Source organism: Hemitrygon akajei, chromosome 13 (assembly GCF_048418815.1).
Source record: "Hemitrygon akajei chromosome 13, sHemAka1.3, whole genome shotgun sequence".
Lineage (NCBI taxonomy): Eukaryota > Metazoa > Chordata > Chondrichthyes > Myliobatiformes > Dasyatidae > Hemitrygon > Hemitrygon akajei.
In genome coordinates, this window is record NC_133136.1 from 47,351,541 (window position 1) to 47,374,546 (window position 23,006).

Below are 23,006 nucleotides of genomic sequence, written 5' to 3' on the forward strand. Positions count from 1 at the left end.
AATCTGCCCTTTCCTGTGCTAAACAGTTCCACTGGCCAATCTTCATCATCTCACTGACCTGCAATTGCTCCTGGTCCCTCAATTACAGACCTACAGTACTATCATTTCTTCCATCTCTATTACTCTTCCTCGATTTTAGCTGCTCTTAAAAATATCCCACTCTCTTCGATGGATCACTTGGCCAATGACACACACTATTAGTCATTTCCCGAACACACCTGGACTCCGTGCTCCATTAAACCCTTCTGGCTCTCAGCCTACTATCACTTCTTAAAGTGCACCTCTGACCAATCAAACTCCTGATTTTGCACTTGCTCAGTGACCAATAATTCCTTAGTATCTGAGAGGTAGCTTGGGATAGTTTTCTTCATTCTTCAATAAACTGAATATGATCTACCATGCTGTTACTCTGTCTTTTCACCCTAAATCTATACTCCAATGAAGCCAGACTGCTTTCCTCAGCTGAACATAAGGCCTCAGAAGCGAATGAGTTTGGCAACAGCACGCAGTTCCCAAAGAGAACAGGCTGCCAGCTTAATCTGTGTCAGCACTGCTATGCAAATGGTGCTCAACTATCACTCACTTCACAATTCCACAGAAATGGCTGATGTGGAAAGGAAAGGGTTTCATAATGAAGTAGTAGTAGCAGTTTTTAAAGGTTCAGTCAAATCAAATTTCACAGACAGCATCATTGTGCATCATACAACTGGAGTCTACTTTCAGAATGATTAACGTTCTGTTACATTTCAAGATAATAACATACTGATTTCATTAAATCACCATTCCAACCCACAAATAAACAAAAACAGAAATGCATTTCTTTTTCACTTGTAGTTTCACCCACTTTTGCAGAAAAAGAGGAAACTGCAGAACTTTAAGAAACACAGTCGAGTACTTCCTTGACAAACTGATAATGAATGATTGGGGACTACACCAAATAGGGGCCTGTGCGCAGTGAAGTTAACTATATGAGCAGCAAATTAAGCAGAGTTCATGTCAGCCAGAAGCTAATTGAGTCAAGGAACAATCCAGATAAAGGGCTCCAAGTATTCTGCATTAGAAAGGCCAAATCCTGTAACTTGATAAAATCTGAAAGCCACTTTGATTTCACTTGATCCCACACTACCCTAACACCATGGCTGAGAACTTCACCATGAACACTATAGATGGCTTGACCTAAAGCACAGTTTAAAATTATCTGACACTGGAGAGAGGCAGAAATTTCATACACACTTTTCATTTCTTTTAAAATAAGGCTGCAGCAATTCTATGAAGTGGATACTTCCAAAAGATGAAAAAGAATGCCCAGCAAATTAATTACAGCTCTGCAGCTCTTCTTTAATCCTAAAGGATTCAAACGCTGCATATAATACTTTCTTATACGAAACAACAGCTGCTACTCACATTACTGAAATACAAGGCTAATTAAGGCCTAAAATTTTCTTTGGTTTATTCAGTCTTCTAATTGTGCTATTTTTCTATCATCCTACAACCACTAAGTATAGTTTTTGGAAAAGAAATGATAAATCAGAACCATCTATAGAACAGTGATGCATTGGACCTGGCTGTGCTTGATCCAACCTTGTGCTCACTAACCCCCTTGATGATCTCCATGGCAACATTAACCTTTTCACAACCCCTGGTTCAATTGATCCAAAACCCTCACGGCTAAAGCTGCCCTGTGAAGTATAATGGTCCATATGTGCCAACTAGGCCTCGGGGGTGAACCACAAGCTCCCCACCCATGATTGCCCTGAATGCCTTGTAACTTTACCACCAAAGGTCTTTTCCAACTGCTGTTACATGATGTTGAAAGTACACTGAAATTGAAAGACAGAAAATTAAATATAAAAACATAACCAGTATTAATTAAAACAATTAAGATTTCTGAATGGACAATGAATCCATTGCCTAACCTTTTTTGTGCTCTTTTGCACTATTAATCTAATTTATATGTATGTATGTAATTGTAATTTAGAGTTAATATATTGCACTGTATTACTGCTGCTGCATAATAACAACAATGCTTTGTTTTATGTTCTGCTTCATGGATGACTAGGTGATTAAATTAAAATGCTGACCATTATTATAAATGAATAACCTTGCAATTCTTTCCAAACTTGCTTGTGAATGCTATAGCTCAAAAGGTAGAAATAATTTCTCAAATAATTTTTATTGCATTACTACAGTATGATCACAACAGTAGTCTTATTTCATCTGAACCTACTTCAGTTAACAGCATTAAGTAACTGACAGTGAAAAACCATTAAGTGCACTAAATATTCATATATTCACATTTTATTTACAGTTTCTAAGTTTCTTTTGTACAACTTTTGTTCAAAGATCTGAAGTTTTAATCTGAAGAATATTTATACAGATTAGCAGTGAGTTCAATTCTCAAGAATGCAAACCACCCAATCAAGAAAGAATTGTTAAAAACATCTGCTTTGATGGCCCCAATACATGGTAGCTGCACCCATTGGGAAATCAGACACCACATCTGATGACTGTCCTTAACATCAACATATGAAAATTCACGGACTAGAAGTTAATTTTCCTATTTAAATTCCCAGCATCTGGAACACCAAGAGGTAATCTCCTGTCCCAGCAAAGGCAGTGTTGTGTGCTGTCGGGCCAGTTGAGTACAAACTTTCTAGGTTTAATCCTCAGTTAGTTTTGAGTGAACTGAGCTTGGCAGAAGGATACTGAAAAGTATAAACCTGACACTAATCCCCTGTTCAGTATAGTGATTCCAATTGGATTGAATATGTGGATGATGGGTGACACCGTTGACATCAAGTCAGAGTGACAAGCTCTGAAAAGTTCAATATTGCATTAAATCATAGGGCTTTTCTTGCACCTAGGGATAGATTTATATATCAGCAAATATCAGATCTGTTCAAAAAGAAAGAAAAAAAAAACAAAAAATGAACAGAAGATTTTGTTTGGAGTACTTTGAAATAGCCATCTGCAATTGATGCTATTGTTCCTCTAATTCCCATGATCTTGGCTTCCCAAAAAAAAAGACATAAATTTACCAAGGGCATCAAAGAAACCACAATGAAAAGACTGAATTTGCAAATTCTTTTTTTTAATTGAAAGGGAAAGAAAGCCAATAATGTTTTGGAGGCCACCCACATTCTGTTTTCTCCCTAGATTTATAAACAGTTAAGTTCTGTTTTCAATAAGTTCTCAATAAAGTCAGACCAGTCAAGTCCACATGGCTGAGAAATTTATATCTTCCAAAAAAAAAACGGGGCTTAAAAAGCTGGATTGCATATGATGAGTCCAGAAGTGGTTTTATGATCTTAATTAACAATATAACCAGTGGAAATGAAAAATACCAAGTAACTTCATGCTTTTAGGCAACCAATATTAACATAAATATTTATCTAACCAAATATTTGAATATACTTTTGATGAAGACAAAATGAAAGCTCACTCTTTACATCTATAAAACATACTTATTATATACAAGTTTATTTTTATTTCATAGATACAGTGGAGAATAGGTCTTTCTAGCCCAACAAGCCATTCCACCCAGCAACTCAAGTATTTTAACACTAGCCTAATCATGGGACAATTTTCCTGGCCTACCCAACTGGTACGTTTTTGGACTGTGGGAGGAAACCCAAGCACCTGGAGGAAATGCATGCAGTTCACAGGGAGAACATACAAGCTCCTTACAGACAATTCCAAAATTGAACTCCAAACTCCAGAACACTCTGAGATGTAACAGTATCATGCTAACCACTACACTACCATGGCACCCTTATAATGTGCGTCTCTGTTGAGAAGCGGGGATGGGATTATGGGTGGATTGAAGAATGTCCATGTAATTAGTGGATAGCAACAACATGCACATGAAATTGCTTTAGAAACAGAAAGCAAGTGATGTTAACAAGCTCCTGAGTGCCTATAGGAAAATTATTTCTCTTCCTGAAGTACAAAAATGATGGAGACTTCAGAGAAAGAAAATTATCAAAGTTTACAGTCGCCAAAAAACTCTGAAGTCTAACATTGAATAGATTACTAACTTAGTTCCAAAATAAAACAGGCAGAAGAAAGTATCTGTAAACTTTCACTATTTGCACTAGAATTATATTAATGAAATCAAGCTTATGGATTTCCTCCAAGTGCTCTGAATCCTCCCTAAGAAGTGAGATTTAGAAGACAAAGTGGCCGCTGTTAAAATTGCCTTGTGCGTTGGTTGAGTGGTAGAAGCTGGGAATGTGGGGTGAGCAAAGTGGGATTAGCGTAGGCTTACTGTAAATTCATAAACATGATGCGCCATAGTGTCTAGGCTGTGTGGCTCTATGATCTTAAAAAAATGTCATCCCTTTTCCTATCTGGGGTGGTTAAGTACCTATACATCAATGAGAAAGAAACTTCACGAAAAACAAACAGAAGAATTTTCACAACAGTTCAGAAGAGGTTACGGCATTGAGATAAATGGTTAACTCAAAAAGATGAAAAAGCATCTCTTGACTAGTTAGTGCAGGTTTCTAATATTTATCCAACTTAGTTAATTTCATAAACATTAAAATGTTATTTAAAGCTCCAATGCCTATAATATCAGGCCAGCCAAAACAATAATTATAATTAATATGCTTCATTCCAAACACACATTTCCACAAACAGAAAATTTAAAAGTTTTTTTTGTAATTCAAATTTTTATTATTATTTATTCTTATTTTACAAAGCTATTGCAGAATCTAGTTAAAATTTCAAAGTGTTAATTTAATTTTCAAATGCCAAAATCAATTTCAAACATAACACACAAGCCTTAGAAATGCATATTGAGTAAGGTTACCAGACAAAGCAGAGCATATCAATTGTGGAGGAAAACAAATTGGCAGAATACCTTACGGAATCAAGCAATTTCATCTTTTGAAATTAATTCAGACTTATAGGCATCACTGGCTAACATTTATTGCCAAAAACTTAACTGCACTTTAAAAGTCATTCTTAAACTACACCTCATAGTAAATATTTATTTGCAGGACGTACTCAGCTAGGGCCTCTACGACGTGTGATATATGTGTGGGGTGTGTGACACTGGTGGGATCTTTGGAACAGAGGTGATTTCAAGTGCCTACTTGTTCCCTTGGTAAAAGTAGCGGTTTTAGTAGATACTTTAGAAGAGCCCTTGGAAAGTTGCTTGAGTCACGGCAAACAGTACCTCTACCTCTAAAAGTATTCACCACCTTGAAGGTTTTCAAGCTGTATTGATTTATAACATCGAAACACAGTGGATTTAATTTGACAGAGTTGATAACAACTTTCATTACCTTACTGCAAACTGTCGAGACACTGATCAGCTTGATTGGATTTGTATTCCTTTTTGTGAACAGGATGGTTTTTACACAAGACCGGACAGATGCCAGTGATATAAATGTACTGGAACCGTTAATCAAGCTTGTTGTGGACCACAGCTTAGTGTCCTCCAACTCACTGTGGAGTGATTTAAATAGGCTGCAGGGATGTCTTCTGTGATGCCAGGGATCAAAGAAACCTACTCTGCACTCCTATCTGAAGGCAATTCCAAATATTTCACCATCGCGTTTGTTCTCAATTGCCAAATATCATCTCCAGGTAAAAAATGTCTTCCTTCTGTTCAATGGTTCACCAACATTCTTGTTTGGACACAGTAGGATTGTGGACCTTTGATCAGATTCATGTTGGTTTACCGATGATGGACTCACTTCATTTATCTCCTTCCGCCTGTCGAATGATTGCTTTTCTCACTTTGATGGCTAGAAGATCTATTTTGTTGAATTGGAAGGAAATTAATCCCCGCACTGCATTTCATTGGCTTTCTCAAACTATGTTATGTTTAAATTTAGAAAAAATTAGAAGTGGTGTATTCGATACTTCTATTAAATTTGAAAAGATATGGAGACCATTTATTCAATATTTTCATATGATGTAATACCACCCTGTTCCAAGCTTATTGGTTTTTTCAGCTTTAATCTTATTTATGTTGAGAGGATCGGAGTTGACGACATTGATGTTTATGTATTCTTGTGAGATATTATAAACAGCCCTTTTTTTTCTTTCTTTTTTAGTTTTTCTTTTTTTTTCTTTTTTTGCTTCCTTTTTTTCTTTAGAAAAAAAGTAGGTTAGTCAATTTTGCAAATATTTTTTTTTCTTTTTTTATATTATATATTATGAAATATCTAGATTTACCTTGTTCATACATATACTGTATGGTTCATGTTTTGGGAAAACTTATTTATACTGTAATCATTGCTTATGTATTCTTTCATGTGTAATGGGAATTTGTATGTTTGTAATCCCTTTATTAATATATCAATTGTATTTTGTTCATAATATTATTAATATTAATAAAAAGATTGAAAAAGAAAAGAAAAGATTCATGAGTTAACAGCTCATTAAAGCGAAACAACAGCTTACCATTCCCACAGGATGCTACCCAGATATAGTCATATTTACAAATCTACACCAGTTTTAAGCACATCCTGTGCTAATCCAGACAGGTATTGTTGCATTCATCATTAAATCAGGGTCGGACTCTTGCTGATGTTGTGGCTTGTTTGGACATGGTGTAAAGACTGTGCCGCTATTGATTTTCCAAACTGATGGTGATCCAATTCTTCCCATTAGATACATCCCATTCTATCCATCAGAGCACGACGGTAGTTCTACCTTGCAAAGTCATCTTCACTGACCGCTGGGGATTGTATGTACTATTGTTATTATATGTGCTGAGTGTGACTGTATGTACTGTGTTAATGTACCGTGGCTCTGGAGGAATGCTGTTTCATTTAGCTGTATACACGTAGTTGGTTGAAAGGCAATTAAACTTAAACTTGGACTTCAACTTGAAACTACCTGTGCAAATGATCACTCCAAGACATTTCACAACAATCTACAATCTCAGTGCTTATTCCACATGACATTAAAAATGAGGTAGCCGCAATACATCAAATGAGACAGGCTTGTAGGAAGTTAATCAGCTTTTTACTTGCTCATTTACCTCTTGATGGCATCACACTTCTACACTTCAAGGATGTCTGGCACCAATGTTGAGGCCACACCTTCTCAACATTGGTGCCAGACATCCTTGAAGTGTAGAAGTGTGATGCCATCAAGAGGTAAATGAGCAAGTAAAAAGCTGATTAACTTCCTACAAGCCTGTCTCATTTGATGTATTGATGTATCACTCAAATGCATGTACACGTATCCTGCAGGTGAGAGACAGGCCCAGGAACAGTAATGGAGGGACCTAGGATACCTGCTTAAAGGTAACCTGAGGGCATAATCAATGTTGTAGCAAGGCTTCAAACAACATCTCTCACATTATCAGAACATACACAGACATTAACAAAAAGGACTCTGTTAAATTTATATAACTGAGTGCATTTTAGCAAATCTGGTGATAAAGCTGAATGTAGTTTTATACTCATTTAAATTGCAGAACTCCTTCAACTAAGTGGCAATTAAGATGCAGTCACATTGCTATGGTCAGTTCACGTTTAGACTCGAGTTGGCAAGAACAGTCCTTTTCTACTGGGCTTCAACAAACCAGTTGTATGTTCAGAACTTATATTTTTAAATGTCATCACCACTCGTCGTCCATTTTTAAATTTTCTTATTTAATTAACTCCTGGTGTCTTAAATTACTAGTCTAACAATGCGACCACTGTACCATAATGCCCCAAGAGCAGTATTGAAGAGTTGCTGGTAAGCTAGTTAGGGAGATAGTTACTCCATAACAGGAAAAAGAACATGGGAGAAAGAATCCAGATCCCAAAGCAAAAATAATCAGTTTCATATTAATAAGCAACCCAAAAAAAATCTCCGGTGGAAAGGATCGTATAAACTATGTGCCATATCTCTCCCTCGCTCATACACAAAATTAATTTACTACACAAGTGTTGATAGTTTTTGCTAAAGCTAGAAAACTGAAGAAATTATTTTGTCTTTTATTTGTATCAGCGAGGAGGTACAGGAGCATTAAGAGTCACAATCAATGTTTCAGGAAGAGCTGCTTCCCTTTGGCCATCTGATTCCTGAACAGTCCAAGAACCCACAAACACGACCTCACTATTTTGCTCCCTTTTTGAACCATTTATTTTTATATATTCTTAATGTCATTTATAGTAAATTTTATGTATTACACTGCACTGCTGTTGCATATCAATTGATTTCACAACATGTCAGTGATAATAAACCTGATTCAGATTCTATACTGAATTTATTTACATACTGCAAAAAGGATTTTCTTAAGATTTTTTTTGATTGATTTATTCATTCATAGGATGTGCACTTGCTGTCAAAGCTGGTGTTCGTTGCCCTTGTCTAATTGCTTCTGAACTGATGAATAAGTTGAGAGTCAATCATGGTAGTGATCTGGAATCAAATACCGCCACACCAGTTGAAGCTGGTAGATTTCTCACTCTGAAGGATATAAATAATCCAGAAGGCTACAGAAAATCCAGTAAGCTCTTGGTCACTCTTACCTAGATACAGTGGTGCCAGAAAATTTGTGAACACTGTCAAATTTTCTCTATTTCTACATAAATATGACCTGAAATGTGATCAGATCTTCACACAAGTCCTAAAACTAAATAAAGAGAACCCCCAATTAAATAAATAACACAAAAACATTATACTTGTTCTTTATTTACTGAGAAAAATGATCCAATATTACATGTATTTGTTGGAAAAAGTATGTGAAACTCTGGGGCAATGCCTTCTACAAAAGCTATTTAGAGTTAGGCATTCCAAACAATAAGATAAGATTGGAAGTGTGGGTTGTAGAAGTGCCCTGCCCTATAAAAATGACACACAAAGTCAGGTACTGACAGACCCTGCTCGTCTCAAGAAAGATCTGTTTATGTGCACTATGCCTTGATCATATACATCACTGAGGATCTCGCATGGTCTGTACGTACTGGCTGTGTGGTGGAAAAGGCACAACAGTGCCTCTTTCACCTCAGATGGGTGAAGAAGTTTAGTATTGGCCCCCAAAATCCTAAGAACTTTCTATAAGGGCACGATTGAGAGCATCCTGACCAGCTGCATTGATCTCTGGTATGGGAACTGCACTTCCTTCAATCGCAGGACTTTGCAGAGAGTGGAGTGGACAGCCCAATGCATCTGTTGATGTGAACTTCCCATTATTCAGGATATTTACAAAGACAGGTGTGTAAAAAGGGCCCAAAGGATCATTGGGGACTCGAGTCATCCCAACCACAAACTGTTCTAACTGCTACCATCCAGGAAATGGTATCGCAGCATAAAAGCCAGGACCAACAGGCTCCAGGATAGCTTCTTCCACCAGGCCATCAGACTGCTTAACTCATGTTGACACAACTGTATTTCTATGTTATATTGACTAACATGTTGTACATATTATTTATTATAAATTACTATAAATTGCACTTTTAGATGGAGACGTAACGTAAAGATTTTTACTCATGTATGTGAAGGAAGGAAGTAATAAAGTCAATTCAATTCAAAACATCTTTCAGAGTACCTCAGAAGAACTGTAGAGATACATGAAGCTGGAAATGGCTATAAAAGCATTTCTAAGGACCTGAGTGCTCATCAATCCACAGCAAGAAAAATTGTCTCCAAATGGAGGAAACTCAGTACTGTTGCTACTCCCCCTAGGAGTGGGCATCCTGCAAAGTTCACACCAAGGGCAATGCTGAAGGAGGTGAACAAGAACTCAAGCAAAAAGACCTGCAGAAATCTCTAGAACTTGCTGAGGTTTCTGTTCATAGGTCCACCATAAGAAAAACACCAAACAGGAATGGTGTTCATGGAAGGACACTCTGGAGGAAACCATTGTTCTCTAAAAAAAATTCCTACACACCTCAAGTTTGCAGAAGACCACCTAAATGTTCTACAACGCTGCTGGGACAATGTTCTTTGGAAAGATGAGACAAATGGTGAACTTTTTGGCAGAAATGCACATTGCTATGTTTGGCGGAAAAAGGGAACTGCAGACCAACAGCAAAACCTCATACCATAAACATCATAGTTTGCGGCTGCTTTACTGCCTCAGGGTGTGGGCAGCTTGCAAGCGTTGAGGGAACAATGAATTCAAAATTGTACCAAGACATTTTATAGAAGAATATCAGTGTAGCAGTCTGTCACCAGGAATTTAATTAGAAGATGGGTAATGCCTCAAGATAATGATCCAAAAGACAAGAGTAAATCAATAACAGAATGGCTTAAAAAGAAGAAAATTCATGATTTGGAATGGCAGAGTCAAAGTCCTGACCTTAATTCTATAGAAATATTGTGCAAGGACCTGAATAAGCAAGGAACCCCACCAACATCACAGAGTTGAAGCACTTTTGTAAGGAGGAATGGCCTAAAAGTCCTCCAAATTGATGTGTAGGTCTGATCAACAGTTACCAGAAATGTTTGGTTGAGGCTACTGCTGTACAAGGGAGTCACACCAATTATTGAAAGCAAAGGTTCATATGATTTCCAACAAATACATGTAATTTTGTATCAATTTTTCAATAATGAACAAGTATACATTTTTGAGGTATTTATTTAATTGGGTTTTCTTTATCTAGTTTTAGGACTTGCGTGAAGATCTGATCACATTTGAGGTCATATTTATGCAGAAATAGAGATAATTCTACAGGGTTTACAAATTTCCTAGCACCACTATAAACCTGAATTGCAGACTTACTTTGATACCTGTATTTAAATTCCCCAGATGTTATGGTAAAATCTGAACACGCTCCTGAACAAGGACCTGGGTTAATCTTCTAATTTATTGACTTAACGAGTGGTGCTACTTATACCTATCCACCATCTTAATTTCAGATACCACACCTGAAGGCCACTGACATCCTCAGGTTTAAAAGGCAAAAGGCAGAGGGGAAGGAAAACTTAAGCTTCGACTCCAAATGACTTACATTAATGCCTGTGGCAAATTGGAATGAGGCTGAGTGGTCACAATATGTTCCATTTAACTGATCCAGTGGAAACTGGTAAGTACTGAATTGAGTATGTTGCCATGGAAGAGAATGATCATTTAAACTGGTGACCTTGATGCAGTGGAAAATATATATATTTTTTGCATCATGGCTGTAATCTGCAAAGCCCTCTTTTTGATCATTTAGAGGGGCGAGGAGCTCTGCAATTATGGGGAATATGAAAGGATAGTTTAATTTTACATAACGCCATGGAATTGAAACCACAATCGAATGGAAAACCTTTTATATGTGGTGAATAAAGAAAACTAATTAACTGTATGAACCAGGAAGCTTAAACACTTCAAAAGAAGGAAAAAGGTTCATGAAGCAGACTCCGTAACTTGCTATTCACAAAAAAAACTTACCAATTCTCTTTAGGTACATTGCTTCCATTGTTTCTTCACTTTCCCATCTATTTCTAACACATTCGCCAGATTAACACACTTGCTATCTCAGTCATCTAGCACTATCCAATATTAACACTTACCAGTCTCCTGATTTATGTTGAAAAAACCTTGCGGATTGCCACTGGTAATTTTATAGCTCAGCCTGTCACTTGATCTGGAATCTGGGTCAGACGCTTCGATCTGTACAACGGACACGTCTTTGGGAGAGTTCTCCATGACTTCAGGGTAATAAACTGGCCGAGATGTCTGTGGAGCATTATCATTAACATCCTCAATTTCAACATACACTTCGATGAAGGAGAAGAGAGGCACAACTCCAAGATCAGTGGCATACACTGTGAGCCAGTAATGTGAAGCAGTTTCGTGGTCCAGAAGATCTGCTGTCCTAATTGTACCTGCACAGGGAACAGAAAAAGTAATGACGCATTTAATGTACTGAGGAACGCTAGGCTGATAACAATACTTCTAAGGAATATAGTAAAGCTTCTATCAGTTTAAGTACACAGCTTTTATACTCAGATTTTGCTAAAGTTTGACAATCCCTTCTATGTTAAACATTCAAAAGGTAATTTTACCATGAACTAAATATTTGTAGATTCTTCCCTAGTTTAGAATCCACATTATTAAGAAATCAGTAAAAATCTGCATTTAATAGTTGTTCAGCCTTCTTGGCCTCACATACAAAGATAATTTAAATATTTTTCACATATCTTTCCCCTGAAATAGATCCAAGTTAATTAAAGTGAGATTTTCTGAGATCAAAGGAAAATTGAAGGTCATCTGCTGCTCAAATAACAAACAAGCCAAAGTGCAGCCGAGAAAGATAAGCATATTGCACCTGAAAACAAGATTGATGGAGGGGTGAAGATGAGAAAGTGTTGGGAAGAGAGTCACGAAGAAAGATCTGAACCCAGACAATATTCCACATTCAAAAGTGTTGGAAAAGGCAAATGATAAATTTAATATTAAATCATCGTGTCAGTTGAAAGGAGATATTCTCCAAAGAAATCACCCAATACACAGTTGGTTTCTCCAAATCAGAAGAAACCACAGTAAGAGCACCAAATGGAACATACTAAATTAGCTTTCCAAAACAAACTGTTGTTCATGCTCAAAGATACAGGACTATATGCTGAGGAGTGGACTGAAGCTCTACAAAGTCACAGTTGGTTACATGAAGGAGGTTGGACTTAAGGCCTGAACACAAGTTGTTCTGCAGATTCAGGAAATCCAAAGCAACACACACAAAATGCTGAAGGAACTCAGTGTCTCAGGCAGCATCTATGGAAATGACCCTGAGTTTCAAAAAGCTGGAGTGGAACAAATAATCAAGCTTGTTATGGACCACAGCTCAGTCACCTCCAATCCACTGTGGATCGATCTAAATTGGCTACAGGGATGTCTTCTGTGAGGCCAGGGATCTAAGAAATCTACTCTGCACTCCTATCTGAAGACAGTTCCAAATGTTTCACTTGTGTGTTTTGTTCTCATTTGCCGGATTCCACCCCCATTGAAAAATCTCTTCCTCTGCTCAACGGTCCACCAAAATGCTTGTTTGGATAAAGCAGCTTTGTGGACCTTTGGTCAGATTCATGAGTTAACAGCTCACATAGCTTAACACTCCCACATGATGCCACCCAGATTAAGTCATATTTACAAATCGCCACCAGTTTTAAACACATCCTGCACTACACCAGACAGGTATTGATACAGTCACAAAGTGGAACCTCTGAACGCTAATATTTTCAGGTTGTATATTTCTGTTTTAATTTTCTTTCTTCCCATGCAGTTCACTCCCATGTTTTAGGTCAATTGCTCCCTTGTTTGCTTTGACCCAACTCCGCCAAGGATAACCCAAGGCCCAACAACGAGAGGAACCGGGTTGGGCATGGGGCTAGCGACCCCATCGCATAAAAACCCAGTGCTACAGAAGCTCCGGAGACCTCATCCCTGGGAGAGGAGAGATCTTCAAGGACGGCCTATACCTAGGGACACTTGAGGGACTGGCCCAGCAGCGAGGACCCTGGCAAGCTGCTGTCAGTGGACTGTGCCTCAACGGTGGTAATGAGCTTATGTCAATAAGTTGCTTTGATCTGTAACCTATCAGAGACACTCCCCATGTTCCCTTCACTTCACTGCAAAATGAAGCACACTGGTTTTCTCACTTTCCTAGTTGTGAAGGGTTCTCCCCCCCCAACAGAACTGTTAATTTTTTTCTGATCCACAGTATCTATAGCTTTACTGCTCTAACTATGAGGATTGTATGAAAATGCATCACTCACACTATTAAAAGGTTAATCTGCATCATTTTAACATAAAAATCCTGTAATGTAAAAACAGGATTTTGCATTAGGATCTCAGCAGGCAGTAAAAATACACTTTTCACTTTGCAGTTATCATGCAGCTGTTTTGAATATTTTTCAGGGAAAGGCAAGAAAAATTACCTTAATTCATTAGTTATAATTCAGTGTATTGTCAGCTTATATAATTATTCAGTTGTCTTGCAACTACTGTGTTTTATCTGCAGAAGTCGAGGTGTATTTTCATGTAGATTGAAACTGGCCCAAACTAATTATTTTAGGAAACAATTCTATTGGGGAGCAGTAGCCAAGCTACTGTTCTAATGTAAATAATCAAGAATTACATTAGAACTTCAGCATTTGAATGTAGAGGGGTTTTTATTTTGTCCTTGGGGCATACAGAACACTTTCAAGAAAGTATTTTGCTCTCCAGAGAGAATGAGGGCTCAGCTGTGGAGATGCATTGGAATTAAACATATTCCAGACTAGGTAGACAGCAGACCAGTCCTCCTGAGAATATTAGGAAACTAGTGGAATTTTATCATTATCTTCATGCTTATTTCAGATAGATGATCAATCATGATCTTATTGAATAGTAGAGCAGTTTTGAAAGGCTGAATTAACTAACCCTCTTCTATGCATCATTTTTTAAGCATGCCACAATCATCAATTTTACTGACTTTCAAATCATGACAGAATGAATTGTGGGATGGAACTCAAAGTGGTTTGCAGCTAATTTGAAGACATACAGCCTACAAGGAAGTAGTGGGTACCGCACAGTCCAGCACCAGTAAAGCTCACCACAGCACTGAGCACTACATGGATCATTGTCACTGCTGAAAATTGATGGCTCCTCCATTGAGATTGTTAAGAGCACCAAATTTCTTGGTGTTCACCTGGCGGAGAATCTCACCTGGTCCCTCAACACCAGCTCCATAGCAAAGAAAGCCCAGCAGCGTCTCTACTTTCTGCGAAGGCTGAGGAAAGTCCATCCCCCACACCCCATCCTCATCACATTCTACAGAGGATGTATCCAGAGCATCCTGAGCAGCTGCATCACTGCCTGGTTCTGGAATTGCACCGTCTCGGATCGCAAGACCCTGCAGTGGATCGTGAGGTCAGCTGAGAAGATCATTGGGGTCTTTCTACAGACATTTACACCACACATGGATAGAAAACTGGTTGGCAGATAGAAAGCAAAGGGTAGCGGTGAATGGGTGTTTCTCGGAATGGCAGGTGGTGACTAGTGGGGTGCCACAGGGCTTGGTATTGGGACCACAGCTGTTTATGATTTACGTCAATGATTTAGATGAAGGCATTGAGAATAACATCAGCAAGTTTGCTGATGATACTAAGCTGGGTGGCAGTGTGACATGTGATGAGGATGTTAGGAGAATTCAGGGTGACTTGAATAGGCTGGGTGAGTGGGCAGATACTTGGCAGATGGAAGAACAGGAAGGCAGATTATTATCTGAACGGTGTAGAGTTAGGTAAGGGAGAAATACAAAGAGATCTAGGAGTCCTTGTTCATCAGTCACTGAAGGTGAATGAGCAAGTGCAGCAGGCAGTGAAGAAGGCTAATGGAATGTTGGCCTTTATTACAAAGGCAATTGAGTACAAGAGCAAGGAATTGTGTACAGTTTTGGTCTCCAGGGTTAAGGAAGGACATCCTGGCTGTAGAGGAAGTGCAGCGTAGATTCACAAGGTTAATTCCTGGGATGTCAGGACTGTCTTACGCAGAGGTTAGAGAGACTGGGCTTGTACACGCTGGAATTAAGGAGATTGAGAGGGGATCTGATTGCAACATATAAGATTATTAAGGGATTGGACAAGATAGAGGCAGGAAATATGTTCCAGATGCTGGGAGAGTCCAGTACCAGGGGGCATGGTTTGAGAATAAGGGATAGGTCATTTAGGACAGAGTTAAGGAAAAACTTCTTCTCCCTGTTATGATACCAGCCCCCTCCTTTGTGAAAATCGCAAGAACTCTAGTTAAGGGGGGTCAATGACCCGAGAGAGAGAGCAAGAGAAAAAGAGAGAGAGAGAGAGAGAGACAGGCTGAATGGACACAGGAAATGGAAAGACATTCCACTGGGACAAAAGCTGGTGACTGTGGCATTGTTCTCAGGAGACACCTGGGAACTGCAGACGTGCCAACTCGCAGGGACATTGTAAAGCCCTCGGGCAAAGTGGGCTGGTTGAGAGAGAGATTGCATCACCTGCAACCTGATTGACACCTGAGATCCCGTGAGGCAGTATAAAGAAGGGTCTGAAAGAGGACGACCCTCAGACGCACCAAGGAGACACCAAGAAGCATGATACCGCTTCCCGGGGGAACGGGAAGCCATTTTGAAATAAGCCACGTGCGTTAAATTCCGAATGCGGGGTTTGTGGCTGGAACCAACGGAAGATCGCTTTTATTTAACACCAGGGAAGCCAAATCCTCTGAGGCTGAGGATTTGATTCATCAAGACAACGGCAAGTGTCTCTTTTCCTAACAATCTCTCTTCTCTCTCTCCAACACGTGAAACCAAAAAGGGAAAAGCCTGCAGACTTCAGAGTGACTCTTTATATTTCCAATTGGACTCAGTATTATACCCTAGACAACGAAAGAGCTTATTTCTGAGTGATTATTAATGTACCTGCGTTTTAGATTGAGTATTGACGCATGTTATCTGAATGTTTGTATTAACCTTAATTTTTGTGCCCCTTTATTAATAAAACTTTTGAAAATAGTACCATTGGACTTCAACTGACATATCTATCTTTGCTGGTAAGTTACCTGGTTACGGGGTTTTCGTAACAAGTGGGGTTCTCGTCTCGGGATTTGACACCAAAAAGGGGGAGGTCAGTCAATCGGGATTGTAAGTCAAAACAAAATAATTTGGATCTGGTACGCAGGTAGCCAGACAGAAAAACCAGCAAGGATGGACGTGTGTGAATTTATGGAAAGCGCGACTGTGGCGGCGCTAGAGGTGAGCACCAAAGCAGACTTGTTAAATTTGGCGAAGGGGTTAGAGATGGAAAACGAGCAGAATCAAGCGGAGAGGCAAAGACAGCATGAAATTCGGATCAGAGAGTTAGCAGCAGCCGAGAGAGCGGCAGCGGGGAGAGAAAGAGAGAGGGAGGAGCTAAGGAGAGAGCGGTTTAATGTTAGTCGGGAGCTGAGAGTAGTACCTCCGTTCGAAGAGACGGATGTTGATAGTTATTTCTTGTTTTTTGAAACGGTGGCAGTGAACCAGAAGTGGCCACAAGAGCAGTGGGTCGCGTTGTTACAAAGTGTGTTAGCAGGAGGGAGGATTTGGGCAGCCAGGATGCCGACCCGCCGACCGGCGAGTGCGGTGGCCCCGCCCCTGGAGTACCAAAGCTTTCGCGCATGCGCGGTCACTCGCAGCCTGTCGGAAAAAGCGGCTGAGAAAGAGGACAGTTTAAATGAAGCCAGCGGTGATCTGGCCAAGATGTTTTTACCGACCCTGTACCATGAGGGTTCCGAGGGTGGTAAAACAGAAAGCAGTAAAGTAAAAGCGGGTAAGGGAGAGGAAATAGCCCTGCCCTTAGTGAAGAGAAAGGTCCTAGAGGTAGGAACTAAAGTTGAGAAACGGATAAAGTTGTTAAAATGTCCAGAGTTGGACATGGTTAATCTGTCTGGTATGGCAGAATTGTTTGAAGAAGTTCAGAGTTCTAAAGGTGTTCTCGATGGTCCCGAGAGTGAAATGAGGGCAGTCTTAGAGAGGAAGGGTATCCTTGCTGTGGAGAAGTCAGCTGAAATGGCCGAGGAGGTTGTTTCAGCTCGCAGGGTTGCGCCTTCCCCAACGGGGGGCTGCCTAGAGAGTAGCTGGAAGGATCGGGGGACGTTAGAATTTGAAAAAGGTACGGGTATTGAAAGCCTGGAAGGGGCCAATGTCCCGTTTGAGTGTGTCCAAGATGGGGGCGCACGTGGTGCTGAACCTGGTAACAGCGCTCAGGGGAAGTCTGAGGTGTTTGATTCAGGGGGACGGGGCGGCCGTCTTTGTGGATCAGATAGGGTTGGTTCAGTAGGAAAAGGGTTAACCTTGGTAACCGTGGGAAGTGTGAGTTCCACGGTGTTTGTGTTCGAGAGTGGGGCCAAGGTTAATGCCGAATTTAAGGGGGGAATGAGGATTGTTGTTGAAGGAGAGTCTGTAGTTCCCAAGTCGAAGGAAGAAATTTTAAACCTGGCAGATCGCTCACAGAGTGAGTCGGGAAATAGCGGGGCCCCCCACTCTATTGTTACGCCAGGGTGGGGTGTGAAGAGGTTGCATTCGAAATGCTACCTGAAAGAGGAGTTGGAATTAAAAACAAATAGCCTGAAGGGTCTTGACAGTTTGGGGCATGGTGTTGAAAAAAATAGCCCCGATGAACGAGGCGGGCGGGAGTTCACCACGCCAAATTACTCAAAGTCCCAACGGGGGGACTCGCCAGAAAAGAGGTGACGGTTAATGGGGATGCCATTTTTTTTAAACAGCAAAGCAGGTTTTACGGGTTGCGCCAAAGCCTGTGAATAATAAAGACAGACCTTTGGAGACCTGCCGGCGAAGTAAACCGACCGAAACGATTAGTATTCGCATAAACTTTTGTAGATGCACCTAAGCTAAGATCACACCTCCGCAGTTTTGTGGCTGAAAACAAATAAATAGGTGGTTATTGAATTGAAGTCTGATGCTACAAGACTTTAAGATATTAAGATGTTAAGATATTAACTAAAGGGGCACTGTACTTGTTAACTGTTTAGATGCTGACTTGAATGTATAACTGTATTACTCTGTAGTGAAAAGAAAAGCTTCTGTATTGTATTAGATTCAAAATTTCTGTAAGACTGTACCACTCTGGGTTTTAACCGCTGGTAAAAACCTTTTTAAGAGGGGAGGTGTTATGATACCAGCCCCCTCCTTTGTGAAAATCGCAAGAACTCTAGTTAAGGGGGGTCAATGACCCGAGAGAGAGAGCAAGAGAAAAAGAGAGAGAGAGAGAGAGAGACAGGCTGAATGGACACAGGAAATGGAAAGACATTCCACTGGGACAAAAGCTGGTGACTGTGGCATTGTTCTCAGGAGACACCTGGGAACTGCAGACGTGCCAACTCGCAGGGACATTGTAAAGCCCTCGGGCAAAGTGGGCTGGTTGAGAGAGAGATTGCATCACCTGCAACCTGATTGACACCTGAGATCCCGTGAGGCAGTATAAAGAAGGGTCTGAAAGAGGACGACCCTCAGACGCACCAAGGAGACACCAAGAAGCATGATACCGCTTCCCGTGGGAACGGGAAGCCATTTTGAAATAAGCCACGTGCGTTAAATTCCGAATGCGGGGTTTGTGGCTGGAACCAACGGAAGATCGCTTTTATTTAACACCAGGGAAGCCAAATCCTCTGAGGCTGAGGATTTGATTCATCAAGACAACGGCAAGTGTCTCTTTTCCTAACAATCTCTCTTCTCTCTCTCCAACACGTGAAACCAAAAAGGGAAAAGCCTGCAGACTTCAGAGTGACTCTTTATATTTCCAATTGGACTCAGTATTATACCCTAGACAACGAAAGAGCTTATTTCTGAGTGATTATTAATGTACCTGCGTTTTAGATTGAGTATTGACGCATGTTATCTGAATGTTTGTATTAACCTTAATTTTTGTGCCCCTTTATTAATAAAACTTTTGAAAATAGTACCATTGGACTTCAACTGACATATCTATCTTTGCTGGTAAGTGAAACCAGTTACTGGTTTCATAACATCCCAGAGAGTTGTGGGGGTCTGGAATGCACTGCCTCGGAAGGCAGTGGAGGCCAATTCTCTGGATGCTTTCAAGAAGGAGCTAGATAGGTATCTTATGGATAGGGGAATCAAGGGATATGGGGACAAGGCAGGAACCGGGTATTGATAGTAGATAATCAGCCATGATCTCAAAATGGCGGTGCAGGCTCGAAGGTCCGAATGGTCTACTTCTGCACCTATTGTCTATTGTCTATTGCCACACTGCACCCGCAAAGCTAACAGTATTGTGAAGGACCCCACGCACCCCTCATACAAACTCTTCTCCCTTCTGCCATCTGGCAAAAGGTACCGAAGTATTCAGGCTCTCACAACCAGACTGTGCAACAGTTTCTTCCCCCAAGCCATCAGACTCTTCAATACTCAAGAGTCTAGACTGACATCTACATCATTTATTATTATATTGTAATTTGTCCTCTACTGTGCCTATTGTCTTGTTTATTAATTATTGTACTGCCCTGCGCTATTTTGTGCACTTTATGTAGTCTTGTGCAGGTCTGTAGTCCAGTGCAATTTTTATGTTGTTTTACGTAGTCTAGTGTAGCCTTGTGATGTCTCACATAGTCTAGTGTAGTTTTGTGTTGTTTCATGGGTCCTGGAGGAACGTTGTTTCGTTTTTAGTGTGTACTGTACCAGCAGTTTATGGTCAAAATGACAATGAACTTGACTTGAAAGCAGTATCCATCATCAAAGACCCCCACCACCCAGGTCATGCTCGCTTCTTGCTGCTGTCATTAAGGAGGTGGAAAAAGGAGCCTCAGGACCTACATCACCAGGTTCAGGAACATTGATTTCCTCTGAACCAGCAGGCTCTTAAAACCAGAGGGAAAAAGTTCATGCTCCTATCACTGAACTGGACTCACTTTCAAGGACATTTCACCTTATTTGTTTATGACTATTACTTTTCTTCCCTCTTTCTCTTGTATTTGCATTTTTTTGTTTTGCTTTCACATTGACTTAACTATACATTTGGTTGACAGGTTTATTTTATTATCAAAGTATGTATGCAGAATACAACTCTGAGAATTGTTTCCTCCAGATAGCCACGAAACAAAAAAAAACCATGGAGGTCATTGAAAGAAAAGACATCACCCCGCCCCCAACACATGAACAAAAACGGAACAGAAAAATTAAACTCACAAACCCCAAACCCCAACCCCCCCCCCTCGCAAAAAAACTAACATATCGGCCACATGGGGAAAAAAACAGCAACAGTAATATCAAACCCACAAACCCCTCTCTCACACACACAAAAATCTAACAGACCACCTGTGCTGAAAAACACCAACAGGAACATCAAATCCCAACCCCTCACTTGCACAAAAAAACTAATGTTATCACCCATCGGGAAAATGGAAACAAGGACATCAAATCCCAACCCCCAACATGCCAATCGGCAACAAGAAAGAAAACACAGAAAACTGAAAGAGTTGGATGTGGCCCTTCATTAGTCTTGTCGTGTTTCTTGTATTTACTGCAATTGCCTGTAAGAAAATTAATCTCAGGATTGTACCTATCTATATACAGTATATACACACCCACACACTAGAAAAAACATTTTAAACTATAAAACATTTTTCATATTAAAAATAACCATGGCATTAAATTGAGCCTGTGAAGTGCTCTACTTCAGTCACTATAGCTAATTTCCTTTAATATACTGTATATCTTGTGGTAAGGTGGAGTTCATTGCTACAATCCAGGAATGTGATTAGTTTGGTTTGCAGTCTAAAACAGAAACAGGCAAGTCTGCAGTCTGAGCAACAAGTCCCAGAAATAGCTTGAGGCCCTGAGAGTGGATCAGGCAATTTAGCTGCTGTAGTAGATATCCAATATTGCAGAATCCACAATGTGACCATATAAACAGGACCTTAGCTTTGAAAGAATTTCAAAGATATATTGTCCAGATTACTAATCATTTGGTTTCATAATATTTCTGACTTAAAATGTTATGACATTACTGTCTCTTTTCCTTTATTGTAAGACAAGTTAAACACAGTTCATTGGATGTTTAAATTAATTAATTAGAATGAAAATAGAGAAAGCAAATAAATATTAATTTACAAATAATTAAGTATAATGAAAAAGTAGATGCTAACCTATTACTATGATAGATGCTATAGCTAGGGCTGATTCACTCCTTTTTATTACCCAATGGTGTAAATGAATCCCTCATCATCCACACATACTGCTAGCTAAACTTAACAGCAGCTCCACCTAGTTAAGCACATTTCTCCTTGGCTCGACTAATCACTTCTGGAGTTATTGGTCCTTTCAAATTTATCTAATTGCCTTCGTGACCACTGGAGCCAAATAATGTTTGGAATCTGATTTCAGCAGCAACAGTAGTCTAAAATTTATAAATAATATATCATGGCCAAGATCCAAGAGTACATGCTTGTGCCAAAACTATCGAACCACAGCTCCACTCTGGGTAACAGTAAAATGTAAAGGTTGACATACAACTCCAAAACATCTTCACTTGGTTAAAAATCCTAGTTCCTAAATAATTATAAGCCAAAGGAAAACAGTCAAATAAATATAACCAGAAGCTTCACAGAGTCATTGTATCAAATTGTCAGTCTCAATAGCAGACCTTGTTCCAATTTTAGATACAAACAGGCTCAAGGATAGCTTTTACCCCAATGTTATTAAGACTATTGAATGGTTCTCTAGTATGATAAAATGGACAGTTGGTCTCACAATCTACCGTGTTATGATCTTGCATCATATTGTTTACCTGCAGTGCATGTTTTCCATAGCTGTTACACTTTATTTTGCATTCAATAATTGGTTTACCTTGCACAACCTGAATGCACTGCGTAATCACCCAGAGAAGGAAGGATTCAAAGGGGGGAAAGGGGCCACAGTGGTTGACAAAGGAAGTCAGAGATTGCATAGTATTAAAAAAAAGGAAATATGACAGAGCTAAGGTGAGTGGGAGGACAGATGATTAGGAAGTTTCTAAGGAACAACAGAACTTAACTAAAAAGACAATACGGGGAGAAAAAATGAGGTACGAACGCAAGCTAGCCAGGAATATAAAGGAAGATAGCAAAAGCTTTTTTAGGTATGTGAAGAGAAAGAAGATAGTTAAGAACAATGTTGGGCCCTTGAAGAATGAATTGGGTGAAATTGTTATGGGAAACAGAGAAATGGCAGAAGAATTTAGTGAGTACCGTAGATTCCGGACTACAGAGCGCACCTGATTAAAAGCCGCTGGCTCTAATTTTAGAAATAAAATCAATTTTTTACTTGTAAAGGCCGCACCGGATTTTAGGCCGCACCGGATTTTCGGCCGCAGGTGTCCCACGTTGTAATATGAGATATTTACACAGAAAGATATTACACGTGAGGATTTTTTAACTTTTAATTAAATCCATATGGTAACAAAAACAAATACATATTGCAAATGCTTTTTTTCGAACCGTGCCCGTAACGCGGCTACTTTTAAATATACGTTGCGTATACTTCTTTACTGAACAACATTCCAATATCTCCTAACGACTGGTAAAAAATATATATACTGCAGCCTACCAGGAAAAG

General features: G+C 39.7%; 1 protein-coding gene across 8 annotated transcripts in view; it reads right to left on the reverse strand.

Moving 5' to 3' along the window:
• fat1a (FAT atypical cadherin 1a) overlaps positions 1-23,006 on the reverse strand; it is a 183,803-nt gene that overhangs the window by 116,797 nt on the left and 44,000 nt on the right. For all 8 annotated transcript variants that reach the window (XM_073064547.1, XM_073064549.1, XM_073064552.1 and 5 more), the window contains exon 3: positions 11,458-11,772. In XM_073064547.1, the coding sequence (XP_072920648.1) occupies positions 11,458-11,772 (315 nt within the window). The remainder of the gene's footprint in view (positions 1-11,457; positions 11,773-23,006) is intronic.